We start from the raw sequence: 20,806 nt of genomic DNA, 5'->3' as shown, positions 1-20,806 counted from the left end.
TTTCCTAATAATGTGCATAACTTGGCATTGTAGTGCTAGTGCTCATTTGGCATTGCATTTGATTTCTACTTTTTGGTTTATTGCTTATAAATGTTACGATAGGTCTTTTATTATTTATTTATTTTTTTTTTTGTGGTATGCGGGCCTCCCTCTGTTGTGGCCTCTCCCGTTGCGGGGCACAGGCTCCGGACGCGCAGGCTCAGTGGCCATGGCTCACGGGCCCAGCCGCTCCGCGGCATGTGGGATCCTCCCAGACCGGGGCGCGAACCCGGTTCCCCTGCATCGGCAGGCAGACGCGCAACCACTGTGCCACCAGGGAAGCCCCAACGATAGGTCTTTTAAAATGAATGTTTTCCTTCCCCAACTAGATTAGATTGACTGTTTCTCCAGTTAAATGGTAGTTTTGGACAACCAAAACTTTTGTTGCTTTTTCCTCTCTTTTAAGTTGATTTTTTAAAATACACTAATAGTATATGAATATATTCTTTGTATAAAAAGTCACACATTACAAACAAGTCTAAAGTTCCCTTTATCGATCCAATTCCCATCCTAGTGCCTTTCCCCCTCCTCAGAGTTAATCGCTGTTATCAATTTTATATGAGCCCTGCCAGACTTTTTCTAAGCATCTATATTATATATAGTACTTCATGTATAATACATATATGTATAATTATATTCACATATAATTATTTCTCTTTTTCACAACTGCCTGTGGTGATCAATAATCTGTAGATATGAAATAAATCTTACTGATACCTGGGCCTGAGAGACTGGAATGATGACTGAAAGGTCAAACATATGAAAAAACATCATATGTGTCCAACTTACAAAATTCCATTCCATATCTGTTCTACGTATAGTCCCCAGGTATCACTGGACAGGCCATGGCTCCACGGTCCAAATGCTGAAGGCACAAGAAACTCCCCTCATCAGTGGCTCCCGTGGTTGTGACCCCACCCACAGTTGTGACTCCTGTGCCTCTGACCCTCTCAAAACCTGGCCCTAGCATTGATACACTTGGCTTCTTCTCCTTGGAGAATAATGTTCCTGGCCTATCCCAGCTGATCCTTCAAAAGCTGAACATGAAAAGCTATGAAGAATACAAGTGAGTGACTAGCTCTATGGAAGAGTGATATATTGTCACTGGTAGAAGTGATTCATAAGGTGGAGAGGGAGTATAGCTGGGAGAATATGGGGTATTTGCAATGAGGGATTTTCTCATCCTGACTTTTGCCAGTTTTATTACTATAGAAGAAATATAATTTGCTTAAAAGAAACGATGGGAGTAGGAGAGGTGCAAATATATAGGAGGCAACATAGGGGTCATGAGAAATTTTGGAGGTGTTTTTCCTATTGCCACTCCTTCTTCATACTGTCTCTGCAGGTTGGTGCTAGATGGGGATACTCCTGTATCAGGCTTTGGATATCAATGCCTTCAAGAAATGTTCCAGAAGATGGAGGACACATTCCGATTCTGTGCTCACTGTAAAGTACTCCCTAGTGGCCTTTCAAACTACAAGGTCCTCCGGCAAGAGGTGATTAGTTGGGGGCTAATAGGGGAGACATCCGGAATGATCCTATTCTAAGACCTCATTGCAGGAGGAAAGGTCTGAGAATTTTCAGAATAACTTCAGGCTTGCTCCTCATTTTGTGTGATCTAGGCCACAGAGAAATTAGAAAAGGGTTGCTTATAAGGCTCCTGATTATTTTGGTATTATGGGGAGGTTAGACAGAGACCAGAGTATAATCCTTTCTACCTCGCTTCTCTTGAGCACTTAAGTGGTAAGACCATATCTGTCTGGGGAGGTTGGAGTCAAGCCATACCTGTGATAATAGGGCAGCCACAAACTCCTGGTGTTTTTTTTTTTTTTTTCTGTAAGTGATGTAAAAAGTTAGTTCTAGATAGAGACTGAGGTGTCACTGTAACCCAAGAGAAAAATTACATTCCCACTCCCTCCTGCCTCCTCTGCCAAACGTAGTCCCCAGATTTGCTACAGCAGCTGTCATTCCTCTCCCTACTTTCCTCACCCAGTGATCTTTCTTCCCAGAAGAAATATCAGTTCCCTTCCCCAGGAGTCCCCCATTCACCTTTGAGGTATAGGAACATCTGTTTCTGGGCCTCATTCTCTCAGGTGCAGAAATGTCTATTACTGTGGTCCAGAGTGCCAGAGGTCAGACTGGCCAGCACACAGGAGGGTTTGTCAAGAGCTGCATCTTGTAGCTGTGGACCGTCTCATGGAATGGCTTCTGGTCACAGGTGGAGTGACAGTATTGGGGAACTTTGCCATAACGGTCATAGTTGGTGGTACTTGGAGAAAGATATGAAAGCATGTTGTTTTGAGGAAAAAATGAGGAACTGAGTGGGACAGGGCAGTCTTGGGGACAGGTTGGGAGAATGAACATGGAGGGAATATTGAAGCCAGGGAAGGATTAGGTCATTTCTTATTCCTTCTTTCCTTCAGGTGATTTTGTCCTTCCCTCAGGACCTTGGTCTTGGCTGACTGAAGTCATACAGGGCTGGGACACCTGGTTTTCTATGTGACGTTTACAGCTAGAGGCTGCTCTGGATGCTGTGCTTGGTAGTCAGGCCATGACCACCCTGTGGGCCAGTGTAGGGTGGCCAAGGCCAGATCCAGATGTCCTGCAGGGCTCTTTGAAGCGGTTGCTGATAGATGCCCTGTCACGGCCCTTGACACTGGGCTTTGGGCTTCGGGCCTTGGGGATAAATGTTGGGAAGGTCTGGGGAAGCACAGTGCACGTGGTTGGTGCTTCTCATGCAGAGACATTCCTCACTCACCCTGGGGACTATGATGAACTTGGCTACATGTTTCCTGGGCACCTTGGCCTCCATGTAATCATGGTGGGTGTAGATGTAGCTGCTGGCTTTTCACAGAGTGCTTCACCTTCACTCCTGGAACCTGGCACAGTTTAGCTTAGTGGCCATAGGGGCCTCTATCATGACTTCTGGGAGGAGCAGGTAGAGTCTGAGCAGATAGCCCATCCAGATTTGGTGGTGGCATTCCATCCAGGTAAGAGTCATTTGTTTGGGGGAATACAGGGTCGGTCCTCTGGGAGTTTTCCATCCTGGCTCTTGTACCTTTGGAACCCCATTCATTTGGTCAGGTTAAGCATAATATAATGAAGACCTTGGTTGATCATTAGCCATATGTGCTACACCTGGGTCCATAATTTTCCATTAAAGAATCTGGAGCGGGCAATGGTGGTAAATGAGCATTGGAGGTGAGCAAAGTGAGGGGTGGACGCAATCAAAGAAGTATGTTGGTTAGGGTCTACCTTAGCGTTTCCCCTTTCTATTCCCATCTCCATTTTTGTTCCATAGGTTTCCATGCTTCCCCGGACATGATGGAGGCTTGGCTGCCCACCCTCTTGCTACTTCGTGATTATGAGATCCCTATGATGATTACTGTTTACAGGTTTTGACCTCCTCCTATTTGTGATACCTCCCCAATTCACTCACACCTCTATGTAGATGAGCTCATTTCTCTCCCCCTTGCTCATCTTCTGCCTACTGGTGAGGATTTTCTTCCTTTCCATGCTTGGCTTTCTCATCCCTTCAGAGTGCTATGCTAGTTAATTAAGTAGTTAGTCTAGACATTTGGGAGGGAAGGATAGCTGTTGTGTTAGTCCAGCCTTAGGTAATTTTGGGGATTGATGAGCAGTTCCTCTCCTATCTCTTTCATAATCAGCAGAGCAATTTTTCTTACCTGTCTCCCATGGCCAGCAGGAGTTGGCAGCCTCTTTGTAGATTCTGGTGGACCTGGATACACACATCACAGCCTATGGAGCTAATCCTTTTGCGTCCCTCAAACCTGAACAGGTCTACTCCAACCCCAACAAGCAGCTAGTATACTGCAGTGCCTACTATATCATGTTTCTTGGAAGCTCCTGCCAGCTGGATAAGAGGCAATTGGAAGAGAAAGTAAATGGCAGGGTATAAATAGCTGAGCCAGATCCTGACTGGATGTCTAGAAAATGCAGAGATTGTGATGAAATTACCTGCTGATGCCAGATTATTGCCAGCTTTCAAATCCACTATATCGTAAACTTAATTCACTTGTCCCGGTAGTTTCTAAGCTGAATGGGAGCTCCTGTATGATGTGACTCATTTCTAAGAGGTTAGCCACATGTAGCTTCTAGAGACAGGATTCTAGATTTAGTGTGTGGCAAAAGGCCCTTGTATCAGTCTTTGTAGAGCCTTAAGTTCCTAAGAGTTTCCTTTATGAGAAAGTTATACGTTTTGACTTTAACCGGATGGCACCAAGGAGAAGAATGGCACCTTATTCTTCTGAAAAAGACTTCTTATACAGCAATTTGGGCTAAAAAATGCAGAGGTCTTAATGACTTGAAGTAGTGAAAAAGTGAGCAAGTCAGAGAAGTGGTTGGGAACATGGGGGAGGTTGTGAGGATTGGCACACTGTTCTACTTCCCGGCTTTTTCGAGATACATGTCTCATTTTCCTATTTTCTCTTGAGGACTTCTAATTTTAGAGCAGCTTTTTGCCCTTATTTTGTATTTTAGGTATCCCAGGGTGTATCAGACTTTACTTGAATATACTGGAGTTTGTTATCACCTGGTCTATACCACAGTAAACTCAGTTTGGGGCTTCTTAAGTCACTTGTTTTATCTTATTTCCTATTCACTGCCAAGTGTTACTTGTCTACACAGAACATCTCAAGATTGGAGGTTTCTCTCTTGCCAAAGGAGTGATTAACATCAGCTCTCTGTTTGGGTCTGCCATTCTACCACACCCTGTCTATTGTCATCCTTCTCTTATCACACTGTCAGGATTAGGATATTCCCTAGATATTCATTTCTACAACTTTCTATGACCTCAGCCTCTCCACTTATATCCAGAATATATATATATAGAACTCTTACAACTCGATAATAAAAGGACAAATAACTCAATTTAAAAGTGGGCAAATGATCTGAACAGATGTTTCTCCAAAGAAGATATACAAATGATCAATCAGCACATGAAAAGATGCTCAACATCGTTAGTCATCTGGAAATACAAATCAAAACCACAATGAAAGAAAGCACTTCTTTTGCTAGGATGACAACAATAAAAAAGACAGATAATAACAAGTGTTAACGAGGACGTAGAGAAATTGCAGCCCTCATACACTGCTAGTAGGGATGTAAAATGGTGCAGCTATTTTGGAAAACAGTCTGGCAGTTTCTCAAGAAGTTAAACATTAAGTTACCATTTGATCTAGCTATTCTGCTCCTAGGTGTGTACTCATGAGAAATGAAAACATTTGTGCCCAAATGTTCATAGCAGCATTATTCATAATATCCAAAAGGTAAAAATAACCCAAGTGTCCATCAACTTGTGAATAGATAAACAAAATGTGGCATATACATATAATGAAATATTTGGCCATAGAAAAGAATGAAGTACTGATTCATACTACAACATGGATGAACTTTGAAAACACGTTCATCCATGTTCATGTTAAGTGAAAATCCAGTCATAAAACACCATGTATTGTCTGAGTGCATTTATATAAAATGTCTAGAGTAGGCAAATCTATGGAGACAGACAGTAGATTAGTGGCAGCATAGAGATGAGGATGGTGAGCATATTGGGGATGATGGCTAAAGTGTATGGGCTTTATTTTGGGGGTGATGTAAATGTTCTAAAATTGTGGTGATGGTACAACTCTGAATATATTAAAAACCATTGAATTGTAAACTTTACATCAGTGAATTATATCTCAATAAAGCTGTTACCAAAAACAGTTTTTTAAATCAGAGTGTAAAAAATGAGAATATTTGTTAAGTGCTTAACACAGTGTCTAGCATATAGTATGTATTTAATAAATGGTAGCTATTACTGAATACATACCACTTTGAATATTATTCAGTAACGTAAATAGATTGAACTTACTGAGCAAGATGGTTCGACAATGGAAAAACCAGCCAGAATGCCATTTTTGTGGTTCAGATGATGTAATGCATGTATCAGCTAAAGTGACTAATGGTAGTAGTTAGGGAAAAGAAGACGTCTAGCTATAACAAGGAAAGTAAACAGGTAGATAATGATATTTTGTAGCTAAAATGTGAAAGTAAAATCTATAGGGCTTAATTACTGATTGTTATGGGTGAAATGTGATATATCTATCAGAGTCTAATCAGGAGACAGAAATCACACAGTAACAGGTGACACAAAAATTTCCAGCTTAGAGTGGTGGTGACAGTACATGAAAGTCCCTTAGCTTCATGCTAAATGCTGAGGATTCCAAATGGCTTTTACCCTTAAAGTGTTTACAGTTTAATAAAGACTGATATTAAGCAGGGGCAATATAATGAGTTACATTTTCTAAAGTCAGCATATGAAGTGAAAAAGCTGTATTTTCAAAACTACTTTGAAATTCCCTTAGGATAACACTCCATTGTGGATTCCAACATATCCTTCTCTCAACAAGTCTATCAGAGCCAGTTATTTCCTCCACTATTGGAAACAGACCTCTGTTTATTTAGTTGATCACGGATGAAATAATTGGCTTGAGTCTGGGGGGCCCTGTTGTAGTCAACCAAGTATTTACTGAACATTTTATTTCTAGTCTCTAGAGATATCCCTGTTCTCAAGGAGTGTACATTCCGAGGGCAGCAAGGGGAGATGACAAACAGTAAATACAGAATTTTATATGCTTTTAAGTTCTACAAAGAAAATTAAATAGGGTAATTAGTGTGTATAACTGGTAGTGGTGTTAGTGACAGTGGGGCTACTAATGCTGCAATGTTCAGGGAATACATACCTCTCTGAGGAGATGGATGACATTTGAGATGTAACATGCAATAGAGAACATTCCAAATAGGAGCAATAACAAGTGTAAAGATCCTGGGAATCTCTGGTGTGTTTGGTCACAAGCTTGGTATGTTTAGACAGAAGGCCATTTTGACCAGAGTGTAGTGTTTGAGAAGGAAGGTGAAGAGGGATGAGATCAGAGAGGTAGGCAGTGGCCAGATTATATGGGGCTTAATAGACCATGGCTAGGAGTTTGGATTTTATTCTGGTTCCAGTAGGAAGCTAGTGGAGGAGTTTAATCAGGGGAATCATATGACCAAATCCGTTATTTAGGAAGATTAGTCTAACTCAGAGTTTCTTAACCTCTGCACTACTGACATTTCAGGCTGAATAATTCTTTGTTGTAGGGGGATGTCCAGTGCATTGTAGAATGTTTAGTAACATCCCTGGCCTCTCCCCATTGATACTAGTAAAACCCTCCTCCCTAGTTGTGACAACCAAAAATGTCTCCAGACATTGCCAAATGTCCAAATGTCCCTTTGGGGACAAAATTACTGCTCTGTTTGTACAAAACGTATGTGTGTTTATTTTAATTTTATATATATATATATATATATATATATATATATATTTTTTTTTTTTTTTTTGCTGCCGCACTGCTTGGCATGTGGAACTTCCCTGACCAGGGATTGAACCCATGCTCCCCTGCATTGGAAGCACAGTCTCAATCACTGGACCACCAGGGAAGTCCGGTATGTGTGTTTAAACACAGTGGAATATTCACATTAGGAGAAGCATAGTGTCTCCTATTTTATGTGAACTCTGGAGCATATGATGACCTTCAGAGGTGTTTTGTTTTTGCTAAGTTTATGTGGTTGAATACAGGCAAGTTCAATACTCACGTGCTATGACTACTGGTTTTTTTTTTTTTGGCTGTGTTGGGTCTTCGTTGCTGCGCGCAGGCTCTCTGGTTGCGGTGAGTGGGGGCTACTCTGTTGCAGCGTGCAGATTTCTCATTGCGGTGGCTTCTCTTGTTGCGGAGCACGGGCTCTAGGTTCGTGGGCTCAGTAGTTGTAACTTGGAGGCTCTAGAGCACAGGCTTAGTAGTTGTGGCACACGGGCTTAGTTGTTACGCGGCATGTGGGATCTTCCTGGACCAGGGGTTGAACCCATGTCCCCTGCATTGACAGGCGGATTCTTAACCACTGCGCCACCAGGGAAGCCCATGACTGCTGTTAAATGTGTCACAGCAGACATCTATAAAAGGTTTTGTTGGGTGCAAAAAAGGGAGTCTACCCAAGGGAAGGTCAAGAAAAGAAGGTCAGGAAAAGCTTCTTGAGGCAGGAAGGAGATGGGTGATCTTTGAATTGAGTCTTAATAGATTCATAGTTGTTAAAAGGCAGGCAGTGCTTTCTAGGCAGAGGCAGCATGAGGAAAGGGTCTCTGGCCCTGGAGGGCCTTGTATGTCAAGAAAGAAGGACAAATTGAAAGGATGAAGTGGGAAATCTAGTGGTATCTACCTGAATAGACTATCGGATATTTGGGCCTATAGCTCAGGAAAGTGGGCGGGAAATAGGAGGTTTGGAAAATAACATGTCAAGCTGATAGTTAAGGCAGAGGGAAGGGCGGGGATGAGATCACCGAGGTAGTGATATAGAGCAAAGGAGTAAGGGCAGGCTTCTTAGGGAATGCTTAAATTCCAGAGGTCTCCAGGCAGATTGGACAGAAAGGCCCAATATTTTCCAGACAGATTGGTGAGAGCTGGGGAATTAATGCTGGGTACCCAGAGTGTTGTGCAGTTTTGTTTAAATTTGGCAGTGACCTTTCTCAAGTACCTTCCACTTCACCCCTGTTTTAGGGCCATGTATATCTTGCTTTTGCCACTTAAAAATTTAATCCACCCTATCCCACCCCCATGAGGAAGCTTTTGGGTAGAAAAGCATGTGGAGTAATAGGTTAATAGTTCTCAAACTTTAGTGTGCATAGAACCACCTGGAGGGCTTGTTAAAACAGATTGCTGGGCTTCATCTCTAGAATTTAATTCATTAGGTCTAAGGTGGAGCCCAATAAGTTGCATTTCTAACAAGTAACCAGGTAATGTGGCAGCTGCCAGTCTGGGGACCACAGTTTGAGAACCACTGTAAAAGGTAGCCAACTGGATCTTTGCTCTGGAATATAAACTTTCTTAATGAGTTTAAGGTACTGGTCTGGGCCCTTGAAATTGCCTCAAATGTTTAATGCTAGGGCTCTAGTGTGAGGGGAGCCTGGAATCACCTAACAACTCCCTTCTGGAGTGGTTTTGATTAGTGCATCTCCTGTTCCCACTATCTAGGAGCCTCATAAATATTAATTCAGTTCACAAGGGACTAATAAAAGACACCGTCTTTGTCCTCAGAAGATAGGGAGGACGGCACATCAGGCGGAGAGGCTGCCCCTGTCCTCCCAGTTTCGAGCCCTTCTTTGCCGCCCACCACTGAAGGGGCTTCGGGATTCCTCAGGACGGCTTCAACTTCCCAAATGGCTTGAGAGAGCCCAAAAGGAACTGTGATAAAACTGGCTGATGCACCCGAAGAGAGCGTCTTCTCGCAGGTGGAGCGGCGAGGCGGGGCCGAAGGGAAAGCCCGAGCAGCGGCACCTACGGCCGCGGGGACTGGCCCTATCGGCACCGCCCCCTGCGATCCTAATGGGCTCGGGCGGCGGCCCTCGGCGCCCCGCCCTTCCCGGGCCCGCCCTCGGCTCCATCTTGCCCCAGACCAGGTTGGGCCGTGACGCTGCTCCACGGGGTCAGGTGAGGAACGGCGTACCCTACCCTTGCCACCCCTCGTCCCCCTCGGTCGCCTCGCCCCGGCCTGCTCTGAGGACTGCCAGCCGGGAGAGGGCGGGGCCCCGCGTGTGTCCCCGAGCCGAGGGGCGCTGGGGGAGCCTGTGGGCCCCGGGAGTGGCCGGCAACTCGGTGTGCGCGTTTTGGGACCCGGGCTGCCTGGTGGGGGCGTTCGGCCGGGGGCGCATTGGGGCGGGATCGGCGAGGCGGCCGGGCAACGGGAAGTCCTGTTCGCCGGTCGTCTGTGCCCCTTGGCTGTCCGGAGGTCCGAGGGAGCAGTGAGGCCTCCCGTGCAGGCAGGTGGACCACAGGTGGAGGGGTTGAGGCCAGAGGATGGCACTGCTGAAGCGACCCCAAGGAGGGCTGAGTAGGAAAACCGGTGAGCAGCACTGAAAGCTAAGTCCGGCTGGTGACTAGACTTCCTGGTGACACAGCAAATTTAGGGGAACTTGGGACGTTTGTACTTGCTTAGTGAACCTAGGACAGAATGCGGAAGCCTAAAATTGTACACTGGTTCAGGTTTATAATTCTTGGGAACTATTCAGGGAAGTGGTATTCCAGATTTGATTCCTAGTACCTTAGCAGCAACAAACGTGTGCTGATTTGAGCCCAACCTGTGTGAACACTTCTACAGAAGGAGATGGCTGATGTCCACCATAAAGTGACAGAAATGAAAAGAAGTCGTCCAACTGCCTTTAAACTCTCTAATTTCTGCCAGTTGGTGGGGAGCTGATCTGATAATCTGTCCTAATTAGATAATGAGTGTAATGAGTTACCTATCAGGCAGGGAAGGAGTTTCAAGTACTAGACGAGATAGGGATGTAGAAGAGAGAATTCCGACCACTGCAAAGTGAAGCCTCCTTTCAGTCCTCGCTGGTGGTTACTGCCTACCCTGTCCATGCAGAGCCTAGTCGTGCCTCCAATTCTTTATTGAAGGGCCCTTGCTGACAGATTTACATGGTCTTTCACAATGAAGAGGCAGGTTTTGGAAAATTGTAGTATCTGCTGTTGGCCATCTTCATACACCCTTTCTATTTTGTATTTGTTTCATAAATTTGCAACAGCTGCCTCCTGTGTTCCTGGGCTTCATGCCATCTCTGAGACTTGAATAGTGAGACCCACCCCTTTTAGTAGTTGACTCACTGGGTGGAGATGGTTTGGAAAACCAAGAATGCTTTTCTCGTCTTTTAAAAGTAGTTGCTGACGGAGGATGTTGAAAAGGAAATAAAAGTTTTATGGGCTTCCCTGGTGGCGCAGTGGTTGAGAGTCCGCCTGCCGATGCAGGGGACGCGGGTTAGTTCCCCGGTCCGGGAAGATCCCACATGCCACGGAGCGGCTAGGCCCGTGAGCCATGGCCGCTGAGCCTGCGCGTCCGGAGCCTGTGCTCCGCAACGGGAGAGGCCACAACAGTGGAAGGCCCACGTACCGAAAAAAAAAAAAAAAAAAAAAAAAAAAATTCTGGTTCACTGGTATAGTCTGAGTATTCCTTGGGCAAAGTTGAGTAGTTTGTTGAGTCACCCTCGGGTTTGTTTCAGCTTTTTACAAAAGCTTTTTAAATCTGCGTTTTGAATAGATGATACATGCATAATTCCAAAAGGACACTTAGCCCTTTTTTTTTTAATACATTGAAAAGTCTCCTTGTTATGCCCCAGCTCTCCTCTCCAGAGGCAGCAGTGGAGTACTGTTTCCTACTTTCTTGAGTATACTTTCAGGGATATTCTCTCTATATACAAGCAAATAAATGTAATTTTTACACATTTGGTTGCAAATTATCTATGTAGTTTTTCATCTTGCTTTTTTCCCACTTAATATGACTTAGAGATGGTTTCACATATGGGTAAAAAGAGAGCTGCTCATTTTTTATAGTTGCCTGACACTTCATTGTATGGCTATCCATAATCTGTTTTACCTGTTCCTTGTTAATGGACTTTTAGATTGTTTTTAACCTTTTTTTTTTTTTTTTTTTTTTTTTGGCCATGCCATGTGGCTTGCGGAGTCTTAGTTCCCTGACCAGGGATTGAACCCAGGCCATGGCAGTGAAAGCACCGAGTCCTATCCACTGAACTGCCAGGGAATTCCCAACCTTTTTCTGTTACGAATAGTGTGTAATGAATAGCTTTGTACGTATATAATTTTGCATTTGTGTAAGTATTTTTATGAGGTACATCCTGGAAATGGAATTTCATTCTAGTCCTTTATATAATTATGCTTCAAAATGTACCCAGATTCATTTTCTTAAAGTTGCTTTAGGTTTTCTCATGTACAGATAGTCTTTTTCTTCATTCTGTTCAGAAACTCTTGTTGATGTAATTCCTCTAGTGCCTTTAAAGGTAAGATTTAATGTAGTAGCTAAAGGCTGCAGAAATAGGACTTTGTCACTGGAACAGTTCCTGAGATTTAGAAGTTTAAATTGTTTTTGTAGTCTTTGATGCTATAAAACTTGCCTTTAAAATTATTATTAATTTCTCCCATAAATTATTTTCAGACTTTTTCACTTTCTTTTGACCCTGACCTCTTTTGCCCTTGGTCCATCTGACTGTTCTTGGATGGTATTGTTTCTCCTTTACTCCTTTTTTTATCAACTGGGCTTGGGGAAGAAGACAGCAAAAAATGATTTAACGCCATTTGCATCCAGGTCTTTGGATCCCAAATGACTGCTTTAAAACTGACTGGATCAGTTTTCTTATTTTCTTTCAACTTCGACTAAATATATGCCCATTTATTCTCAATTTAGCAAGTTTTTAGCTTCTATACTGTGCTTATGTCATAAGGAGCACTATAATAACTTAAATTTATTTTCTCATTTCCCCCCCCATCTCTGTATCAGCACCTAGGACAGTGCTTATTAAATAGTGGGCTTTTGTAAGTGTTGAACTGGTTTTGTTTGGGGTCCTTTTTTTAAAAAATTTTTTATTGGAGTATAGTTGATTTACAATGTTGTGTTAATTTCAGGTGTACGGCAAAGTGAATCAGTTATCCATATACATATATTGACGCTTTTTTAGATTCTTTTCTCATACAGGCCATTACAGTGTATTGAGTAGTTTCCTGTGTTATGAAGTAGCTCCTTATTAGTTATCTGTTTTATATATAGTAGTGTGTATATGTCATTGTTTGGGGTCTTGATAAAAAAGAAATACAAATCATTTATAGCTGTATTGGGGAGATGAGCCAAAACACATATTGAAAAATTTGGCAAATTAGGTGGTAGATTCAGAAATGCCAAAATATTCTGGTATCAAAATATCATTCACAGACCAGCAGCAATAGCATCACCTGGAAGCTTAATTAGGAATACAGAATCTTGGGCCCCATCTCAGAACTACTGAATCAGTCTGCCTGCTAGACTCTTTTGAAAGAAGGTGTGTTTTGATTAAACCCTATGACAAAATATATCTTCAAAGGCCTTAATCCTTATAGGAAATTATAGGAGACATTTTTTATTGTTGTTGCAGAATGTCATACCCGGGCTATCCCCCCACAGGCTACCCAGCTTTCCCTGGATATCCTGTAAGTATTGCCACTTATGATACTAAAATAGCTCATGTCCTTGGCACAGGTCTTTTATAGAACTAGCCAGCCCATGACAGATCTTACAAATATTCTAGAGCAGGGGTCATAAATTCAAATGGCCAGAAGTACTGAGTAGAGTACGTGAGTGAAGGCAGGTGTTGTGGGGAACTACAGGGACTTGGCTCACCTGTGGAAAGGCAGCAGTTCGTCAGCTTAAGCCAGATGTGTCCATGCAGGGAGGCTGACCCAGTGTTGCTGGGTAGTTCCATATCTTCAAGTAAAGTCAACAATCTGGATTTTATGTGAAATTGCCCAGTTTTTAAAATTGGGAAATGAATCTTTTAAAATGTTAAATGCTGTATGATTCAATACAACATGTAGGTAAGCTAAATCGATCCTATGAGTCACTGGGTTTTTTGTTGTTGTTGTTTTTTAAAGTATTTATTTATTTATTTTTGGCTGTGTTGGGTCTTCATTGCTGTGCTCAGGCTTTCTCTAGTTGCAGCGAGCAGGGGCTACTCTTCGTTGCGGTGCGTGGGCTTCTCATTATGGTGGCTTCTTTTGCTGCGGAGCACGGGCTCTAGGCGCGTCAACTTCAGTAGTTGTGGCTCACGGGCTTAGTTGCTCAGCGGCATGTGGGATCTTCCCGGACCAGGGATCGAACCCATGTCCCCTGCATTGGCAGGCGGATTCTTAACCACTGTGCCACCAAGGAAGTCCTGAGTTACTGGTTTTTAACCTTTGTGTTAGAAGGTTTAAAATAACTTAAGAGGGGGCTTCCCTGGCGGCACAGTGGTTGAGAATCTGCCTGCTAATGCAGGGGACATGGGTTCGAGCCCTGGTCCGGGAGGATGCCACATGCCACGGAGCAACTAGGCCCGTGAGCCACAACTACTGAGCTTGCGCGTCTGGAGCCTGTGCTCGCAACAAGAGAGGCCGCGACGGTGAGAGGCCCGCGCACCGCAATGAAGAGTGGCCCCCTCTTGCCACAACTAGAGAAAACCCTCGCACAGAAACGAAGACCCAACACAGCAAAAATAAATAAACTCCTACCCACAACATCTTTAAAATAAAAAATAAAAAAAAAACAACTTAAGAGGGGCTTGACTCAGAGGTAACAAATTGCAGTGGATTAGAGGTTCCTGGATTAGTACTTCTGAGACTTTTAGTATTTGGAGTGCATGTTATAAATGTGCTACCAAGTTCTGCCTTGTTGATGTCTATACTGTTCTGAGGACTAACCTCATACCTGAGGTATAAGTAAGAATTGTGTTTCAATTTTATGCTCATAAGTATGTAGGGCTTCTTTCTAACTCTGGGAGAGTAGAAAGAGGGGCCTATACAGATTAATGATAATGTGTATATTCTTATGTAAAGTGAATATATAGCTCTCCTGAATTTACCATTGAAGAGATGAGAATTATGAATATGTTTCCAGGTCCCTATGTACTAAACTGGACTCTGACCACCATTTCAGTCAATATCGGCTGATTGTTAAAACAGACAACCCTAACATCCCAATGACTTAACACAATAAAAACTTATTTCTTGCTTACTTCAGTCTCCTGGAAGTCAGTGGTGGGGGTGGCAGGGGGAGGGGTGTGGTGGGGAGGTAGGAGGCTTTGTTCCATATCATCTTGTGGGTTCCCAGGCTCCTTCCATCCTCTGTTGCCTTGGTATATTAGCTCTACCATCCTCTAGTGCCTTGGAGTCCTCCACTGGATCTTCTGCTTCCAGCTGGCAGATGAAGGAAAAGAGAGAGGAAGAGAGACCTTAGAGGATTGGACAGAAAGTTAAGGGGGCCAGGCTGGAAGTCATGTACGTTACTTCTGTCCACATTCGTTTACCGGTATTCAGTCATATGGTCCTATTTAACTGTAACGGGGTCCTGGGAAATGTAGTCTAGTTTTGTGGCCTGGGAAAAAGTTTAGTGAACATGTAACAGTCTCTCCACACTTAGACATTGTGTGATCTGAACTGAGGTCCAAAATGTCACACCCAGTGTATGACTCAGGTCACTTTTTTTTTTTTTTTTTTTTCCTATTATGCACAGGCCCAGATGTGTTACAAGATAGCCATGAATTCTTCTCTTTAGAGTAGAGAGGCAAATCTTCCTATTATTTCCAGGTGCTAGGAAAATGAAGGAACTAATGAGCTTTGCTAGTTGTTCCTGAAGGCTTGAGGTTTGGAAAGAGCCTGGTTCTTACTCCCACATAGAGAAACAGACTCTTCTTGCCTAACGCAGGTAGCTTTATATATAACTGAATTCTGACAAACAAGTATTCTGACAAACAAGTGTCCTGACAAACTAGTATTCTGATAAACTAGTATGAGATGCCAGGACTTCTAATGGGCTTTTTAATATGTAAAAGAATAAGCTAGACCTTAACAGTTATCTTTGTTTGTTTCCTTAGCTAGGTTCTATTTCTCGATGATCACATTCATTTGAAAATTTTTCTGGTTTTTCAGCCTGCGGGTCAGGAGTCATCTTTTCCTCCTCCTGGTCAGTATTCTTATCCTAGTGGTTTTCCTCCAGTGGGAGGAGGTGCCTACCCACCAACACCAAGTAGTGGCTACCCAGGAGCTGGAGGCTACCCAGGAGCTGGAGGCTACCCTGCCCCTGGAGGCTATCCCAGTGCCCCACAGCCAGGGGGAGCGCCATCCTATCCTGGAGGTGAGTCGTGGGTTGTGGAATTAGTATTGCATTTTTTTTTCTTCTCTCTTTAATCCTCTTGGTTCCTTCTTGTTTTGTACGAGGTCAGAGTTGCTCTTAGCGTACTTTCTACCTTAGAAAGTAAGGACCTAGCTGGCAAGATAGAAGGATAAAGGTTCTCAGGAGGCATGAAAGCTGGGAGCAGTCTCCAAAATTCTGTTGTGAAAGGAATTAGAATAAATCTCATGGTAGGGCTTCCCTGGTGGCGCAGTGGTTGCGCGTCCGCCTGCCGATGCAGGGGAACCGGGTTCGCGCCCCGGTCTGGGAGGATCCCACATGCCGCGGAGCGGCTGGGCCCGTGAGCCATGGCCGCTGAGCCTGCGCGTCCGGAGGCTGTGCTTCGCAACGGGAGAGGCCACAACCGAGGGAGGCCCGCATACCACAAAAAAAAAAAAAAAAAAATCTCATGGTAATAAAGGACCAATATATAATGGTTTGGTTGATAATTTGTAATCTTAAGAACTGATTAATATATTTCATTTGGCATGATTGTGACCTTAGGACAGCTTTGTCCACAGTATGTAAAAAACCAAACCAACCAAACAAAAAACTTAGCACTTTTGTATTATAAGTTATTAAGGCAGATGAATGAAGTAACATTTTTTTTAAATTTATTTTTTAATGGGGAAAGATTTGTTGAGAAATTGAATTTAGATCAAAAGGGACTACTGCTATAGCATTAATAGTATATTTTCTTCTACTGTTTCTGAAGTTTTCACTTCAATCATGAGAATTGTCACTGTAGTTTGTTTCTTTTTTTCTCTTTTTCTTCCTCCAGGCCAAGGGTTTGGAGCCCCACCAAGTGGAGCAGGCTTTTCTGGCTATCCACAGCCACCCTCACAGTCTTATGGTGGGGGCCCAGTCCAGGTCCCACTACCTGGTAGGTACTCACTGTCCGGAGAAAAACAGTAGCTTGATATTTTGAATCTTGCAGTTGCAGTTGAAGGCGCTTAGTAGTTTATGTTTGGGATTGTCTTTAGTAAACGTTTATACTAAATACTTCTTAGGTAGTATATGGTTTCATGAGATGTATTAATTTGATGAAAAAGTTTAATCAGCAAGATGGCAATAAGGACCTGTTTTTTCAATTAAAAAAAATTATCTGTCCTGAAGCCAAAAAGCAAAACCTTCAGGAACTTCTCTGCTCATTAGTATAGCACAAAGGAAACAACCCCTAGAACTGTGTCCTGTCATCCTTTCCAGATGGAATCAGAATTTAATCTGGTTCAAGTGTTTTGTTCTTTTTTTAGAGGATTGTTTATAAAGAAATTATGTTAAATTATTTTAAAGAAATTAGGGCATGGAATATTTTAAAAGGTCCTTGTGACCGAAGTTGGTTTTTGATTCAGTAAATTATAAAACTTAAAAATTATCTTAGTGAATAAATAGTGTGAATATTCTCATATGTTTCTGTATTCATAATAAATCAGTGCTGTTTTGAAAAATTAAATCAGTTAAGACCTGATTGCTGCATTTTTTCTTAATATGTAGGTGGTTTTCCTGTGGGACCGATGCCTTCTCAGTACCCTGGAGGACAATCTCCTTACCCTAGTCAGGTATTTTTTTTTTCCTACCTTTTAAATTTAGTCTGGGTAACTGGATAATGCTAAAGAAGGGCACTACTCCTTTGCTGACATTAGAGGTTTCCATGAAGCAGAGGAGATGATCTAAAACAGTTCACTTAAGACTTTAATCTTTGCTTCTGTTAGACTCCGTGCTCTTTGGTCCACCTACTTTTAAGTACTGTCCTGATGACTTTGATAAGACAAGCATAGGTCCCGTCTCACAGGTGATGACACCTATACTCTTTTTCTTAGTGATTCACTTGGACTCTTGGTGCTGGTTTTAGTTCTTTTTCCTCCTCCCTTGCTGGCAGTATAACTGTGAACTCAGGTGACTGGGTGATTGATATTTCTGGCAGTGTTTTATGAAGTATGGTTTTGTTTTCCATTTTCACCTTTATAACTTTCCACTCTTCTTTCAGATCAGTACAGAATCCTTACCTTCCTATCCTGTTTTCTCTCCTGTTTCTTTGGATTATAGCAGTGAAGTGAGTAAGGTTTTTTAATGTTCACTAATCACTAGATCTCCTATATATATGCCTTCATTTGTTTCTAATTTCTCCTGTATTTGTCTCTCACCACTTCCTTGAGGGCTCATTGTATCTGTTTTTATCTTTATGTCCCTGTAGTGCTTGGCAGGGCTTTAAATCCAGTAACCAATTAATGTCTGTTAAATTGATTTTTCAGGAGTCTCAGAAGGTCTCCCGTATATCAAATCTTTGCCCTATCTCAATATAGCCCCTTATTTTAATATTAAGTTTTATTCTTTAATTGACTTGTTAATTCTTTTATATCCTATGCAAGTTACTAGGAACATAAGCAGTTTTATGTTTACCTTATCTTGATTTTCTCATTTCATACTGTCTATTCATAAAGATCTAGCATTTTTAAGCTTTTTTTAGGCTGGGATTGGTAAGGGGTTACAGGATTGGTAAGGGGTTACAGAATTGGAAGAAAAACAATTTAGCCATTTTCTGTCTTCCTTTCCAGATTTGAGGAATTTTTGAGCTCCAGAGAGATCAAGAAACTTGTCCAGGGCCACACAGCTAGTGAAAGTCAAAGCTGAGACTAGATCCTAGCTCTTCTGCCTCTCAGACCCAGTGGTCTCTCTGTTATACAGTGCTACTTTGCTGATACAGTAAATGATATTCCTCCAAAGCCCATAGTAAATTGCTTTCAATCCTTTTTTAAAAAAATTGTTGATTATTAATCATATAATAAATCTGTAGTTATTCTAATCATTTGTTATGAGAATTTTTATTTTAGTTTAGTTTAAGCATGCATATGCTTTTTTTTTTTTTTTTCACGGTACGCGGGCCTCTCACTGTTGTGGCCTCTCCTGCTGCGGAGTACAGGCTCCGGACGCGCAGGCTCAGCGGCCATGGCTCACGGGCCCAGCCGCTCCGCGGTATGTGGGATCTTCCCGGACCGGGGCACGAACCCGTGTGCCCTGCATCGGCAGGCGGACTCTCAACCACTGCCCCACCACGGAAGCCCTGCATTTGCTTTTAAAGACATCATTTTATGACTGAATATTAAAGATTTTTAAACATAAAAACACTAAAAGTAAAACACACATACACATGCAGCTTATCTTGTGTAACAATTACCACCCTAAATTGAAACCAGGAAGTTACAGAGCAGTAGATTTTGGGAGATAGAAAGTGGAATAGATGGAAGTGGAATAGACTACCTTGTGAGGGGTGAGCTCCCTGTCACTGATAATCCCCTGATAGAAGTTGGTGTGTGTGTGTGTGTGTGTGTGTGTTTAACCCTCTAATCGTGCCTTGAGCTTTCTGAAAACCAGCCCCCATCCTGAAGCTATCTGGGGGCCCCCAGCCATCTCATTAGCATTCAAAAGAGTCATCATTCCAGAGGTGCCAAGGGTTTTAGAAGCTGTACACCAAGTACTGCAGACAGAGACCAAGTATCTATTCCCCACTGCACCACATGGAATATACTGAATATTTGAGTCAGCCAGTCTGCACCTCCCTTCCTAACTGTGAAACCTAACCCAGTCATCCAGGCGGATACTGCTCAGATCATATAAGGAAAGTCTGAGACTCACAGAGGGGCATCACTGACCTGGAAGTAGCAGAGGGAACCTCCCTCCACCAGAGATGAACCCAACCTCCAGATACGAGTCCTCCATCATTAAACACCCAGAGCTTCTTTACAACTCAGTTGACTGTGTTTAAAACAAAATAAATCTACATCAACTGTAGAGGCTCGAGGCCCAGGCATAAAGGATCAGGGCCAGTCAGGCCAGCCAAGGTTTAGTTTAGTTTAAGCATGCATATGCTTTTTTTTTTTTTTTCACGGTACGCGGGCCTCTCACTGTTGTGGCCTCTCCGTGTGTGTGTGTGTGTGTGTGTGTGTGTGTGTATATAGGAAGATGTAAAGAAAGTTTTTGTCTTGGTTGGGCAGTTGGGCCAGGTGACCTCTCCTGATTGATCCAATTCTAATTCTATGGCAGTTTTTCAGCAGGAAGGTTGGAATGAAATGGATGTCAAAGCGTGGCACTTTTGGTGGCAGATAGTATGGGCTTTGCTGTGCTGAGAAATCCTCTGTAGTTAAGAGTTTTGACCTCAAGAATATGGGCCCTGATTTCTTTGAGTTTAGTATAATGCCTGCAGAATGATAGTATTCTTGATGAAGATTCACTTCAAACTTAGACTTTCAACAAAGAATAAAACAAAACCATTTTACCCTCCAGATGAAAAATGGAATAAGTCTTTTGGTGGTTGTTTGTTTTTAGAAACAAGAGGATGACAGAAAATGATAGTCGTCAAACAGTGCATGATGAGGGTTAGTTTCTCTTACTGTCTAGTTCAGTGTATTATAAACAGAGACTTCTGCCCTGCTTAGGATTTTAGTGACAGTGGTTACATCAAAGAAAACTTTCATCAGTGCTTGATACATTAAGCCTCATGTAAAGGCAGTATGTTGAAAAAATTTTTCTGCTTGAGTATTTGCTACAAGTAGAATAATTTTAGTTTTTCCTTAAAACCAATATACAAATATTTCTTGTTAGTTCTCTGCTTACATTCCTGGCTTGGAAACTACTGAAGGATGATTGTTAGGGCTTATTGGTAGAAGAAAATGTTGGCGTGAGAGTAGAGATGAGTAGGAGGAATTACCGACCATAAAAATGTTTGTCGAAGGGTCTGGTCTCCTTCTCCCCAATCACTTTGCCCCTACAAAGGGGCATATTTTTTTTTTTTTTTTTTTTTTGCGGTTTGCGGGCCTCTGACTGTTGTGGCCTCTCCCGCTGCGGAGCACAGGCTCCGAACGCGCAGGCTCAGCGGCCATGGCTCACGGGCCCAGCCGCTCCGCGACACATGGGATCCTCCCAGACCGGGGCGCGAACCCTTGTCCCCTGCATTGGCAGGCGGACGCGCAACCACTGCGCCACCAGGGAA

The 20,806-nt window shown here is 42.9% G+C and overlaps 2 protein-coding genes across 5 annotated transcripts in view; both read left to right on the top strand.

Moving 5' to 3' along the window:
* Positions 1-884: 884 nt before the first annotated feature.
* MSS51 (MSS51 mitochondrial translational activator) lies at positions 885-5,666 on the top strand. The gene is given in 6 exon segments (XM_007110854.4): positions 885-1,105; positions 1,385-1,528; positions 2,121-2,257; positions 2,463-3,029; positions 3,341-3,433; positions 3,738-5,666. Coding segments are annotated over 6 exon segments (1,383 nt in total). The 3' UTR covers positions 3,959-5,666.
* Positions 5,667-9,462: 3,796 nt separating this feature from the next.
* Positions 9,463-20,806, top strand: part of ANXA7 (annexin A7) — a 25,331-nt gene continuing 13,987 nt past the window's right edge. The window contains exons 1-7 of one of the 4 annotated variants that reach the window (XM_007110855.4): positions 9,528-9,563; positions 12,853-12,958; positions 13,052-13,106; positions 15,579-15,783; positions 16,601-16,702; positions 17,314-17,378; positions 17,807-17,872. In XM_007110855.4, coding sequence (XP_007110917.1) covers positions 13,053-13,106; positions 15,579-15,783; positions 16,601-16,702; positions 17,314-17,378; positions 17,807-17,872 — 492 coding nt within the window. In that variant the 5' untranslated portion in view covers positions 9,528-9,563; positions 12,853-12,958; position 13,052. Of the gene's footprint in view, positions 9,564-9,956; positions 9,976-12,852; positions 12,959-13,051; positions 13,107-15,578; positions 15,784-16,600; positions 16,703-17,313; positions 17,379-17,806; positions 17,873-20,806 lie in introns of those variants that run through there. The other 3 variants (XM_024132091.3, XM_028481029.2, XM_024132092.2) reach the window with 3 other exon arrangements.

This window comes from Physeter macrocephalus, chromosome 20 (assembly GCF_002837175.3).
Source record: "Physeter macrocephalus isolate SW-GA chromosome 20, ASM283717v5, whole genome shotgun sequence".
Taxonomy (NCBI): domain Eukaryota; kingdom Metazoa; phylum Chordata; class Mammalia; order Artiodactyla; family Physeteridae; genus Physeter; species Physeter macrocephalus.
The sequence above is the reverse complement of the archived record's forward strand: the minus strand, read 5'-3'. Positions and strand labels throughout refer to the sequence as shown.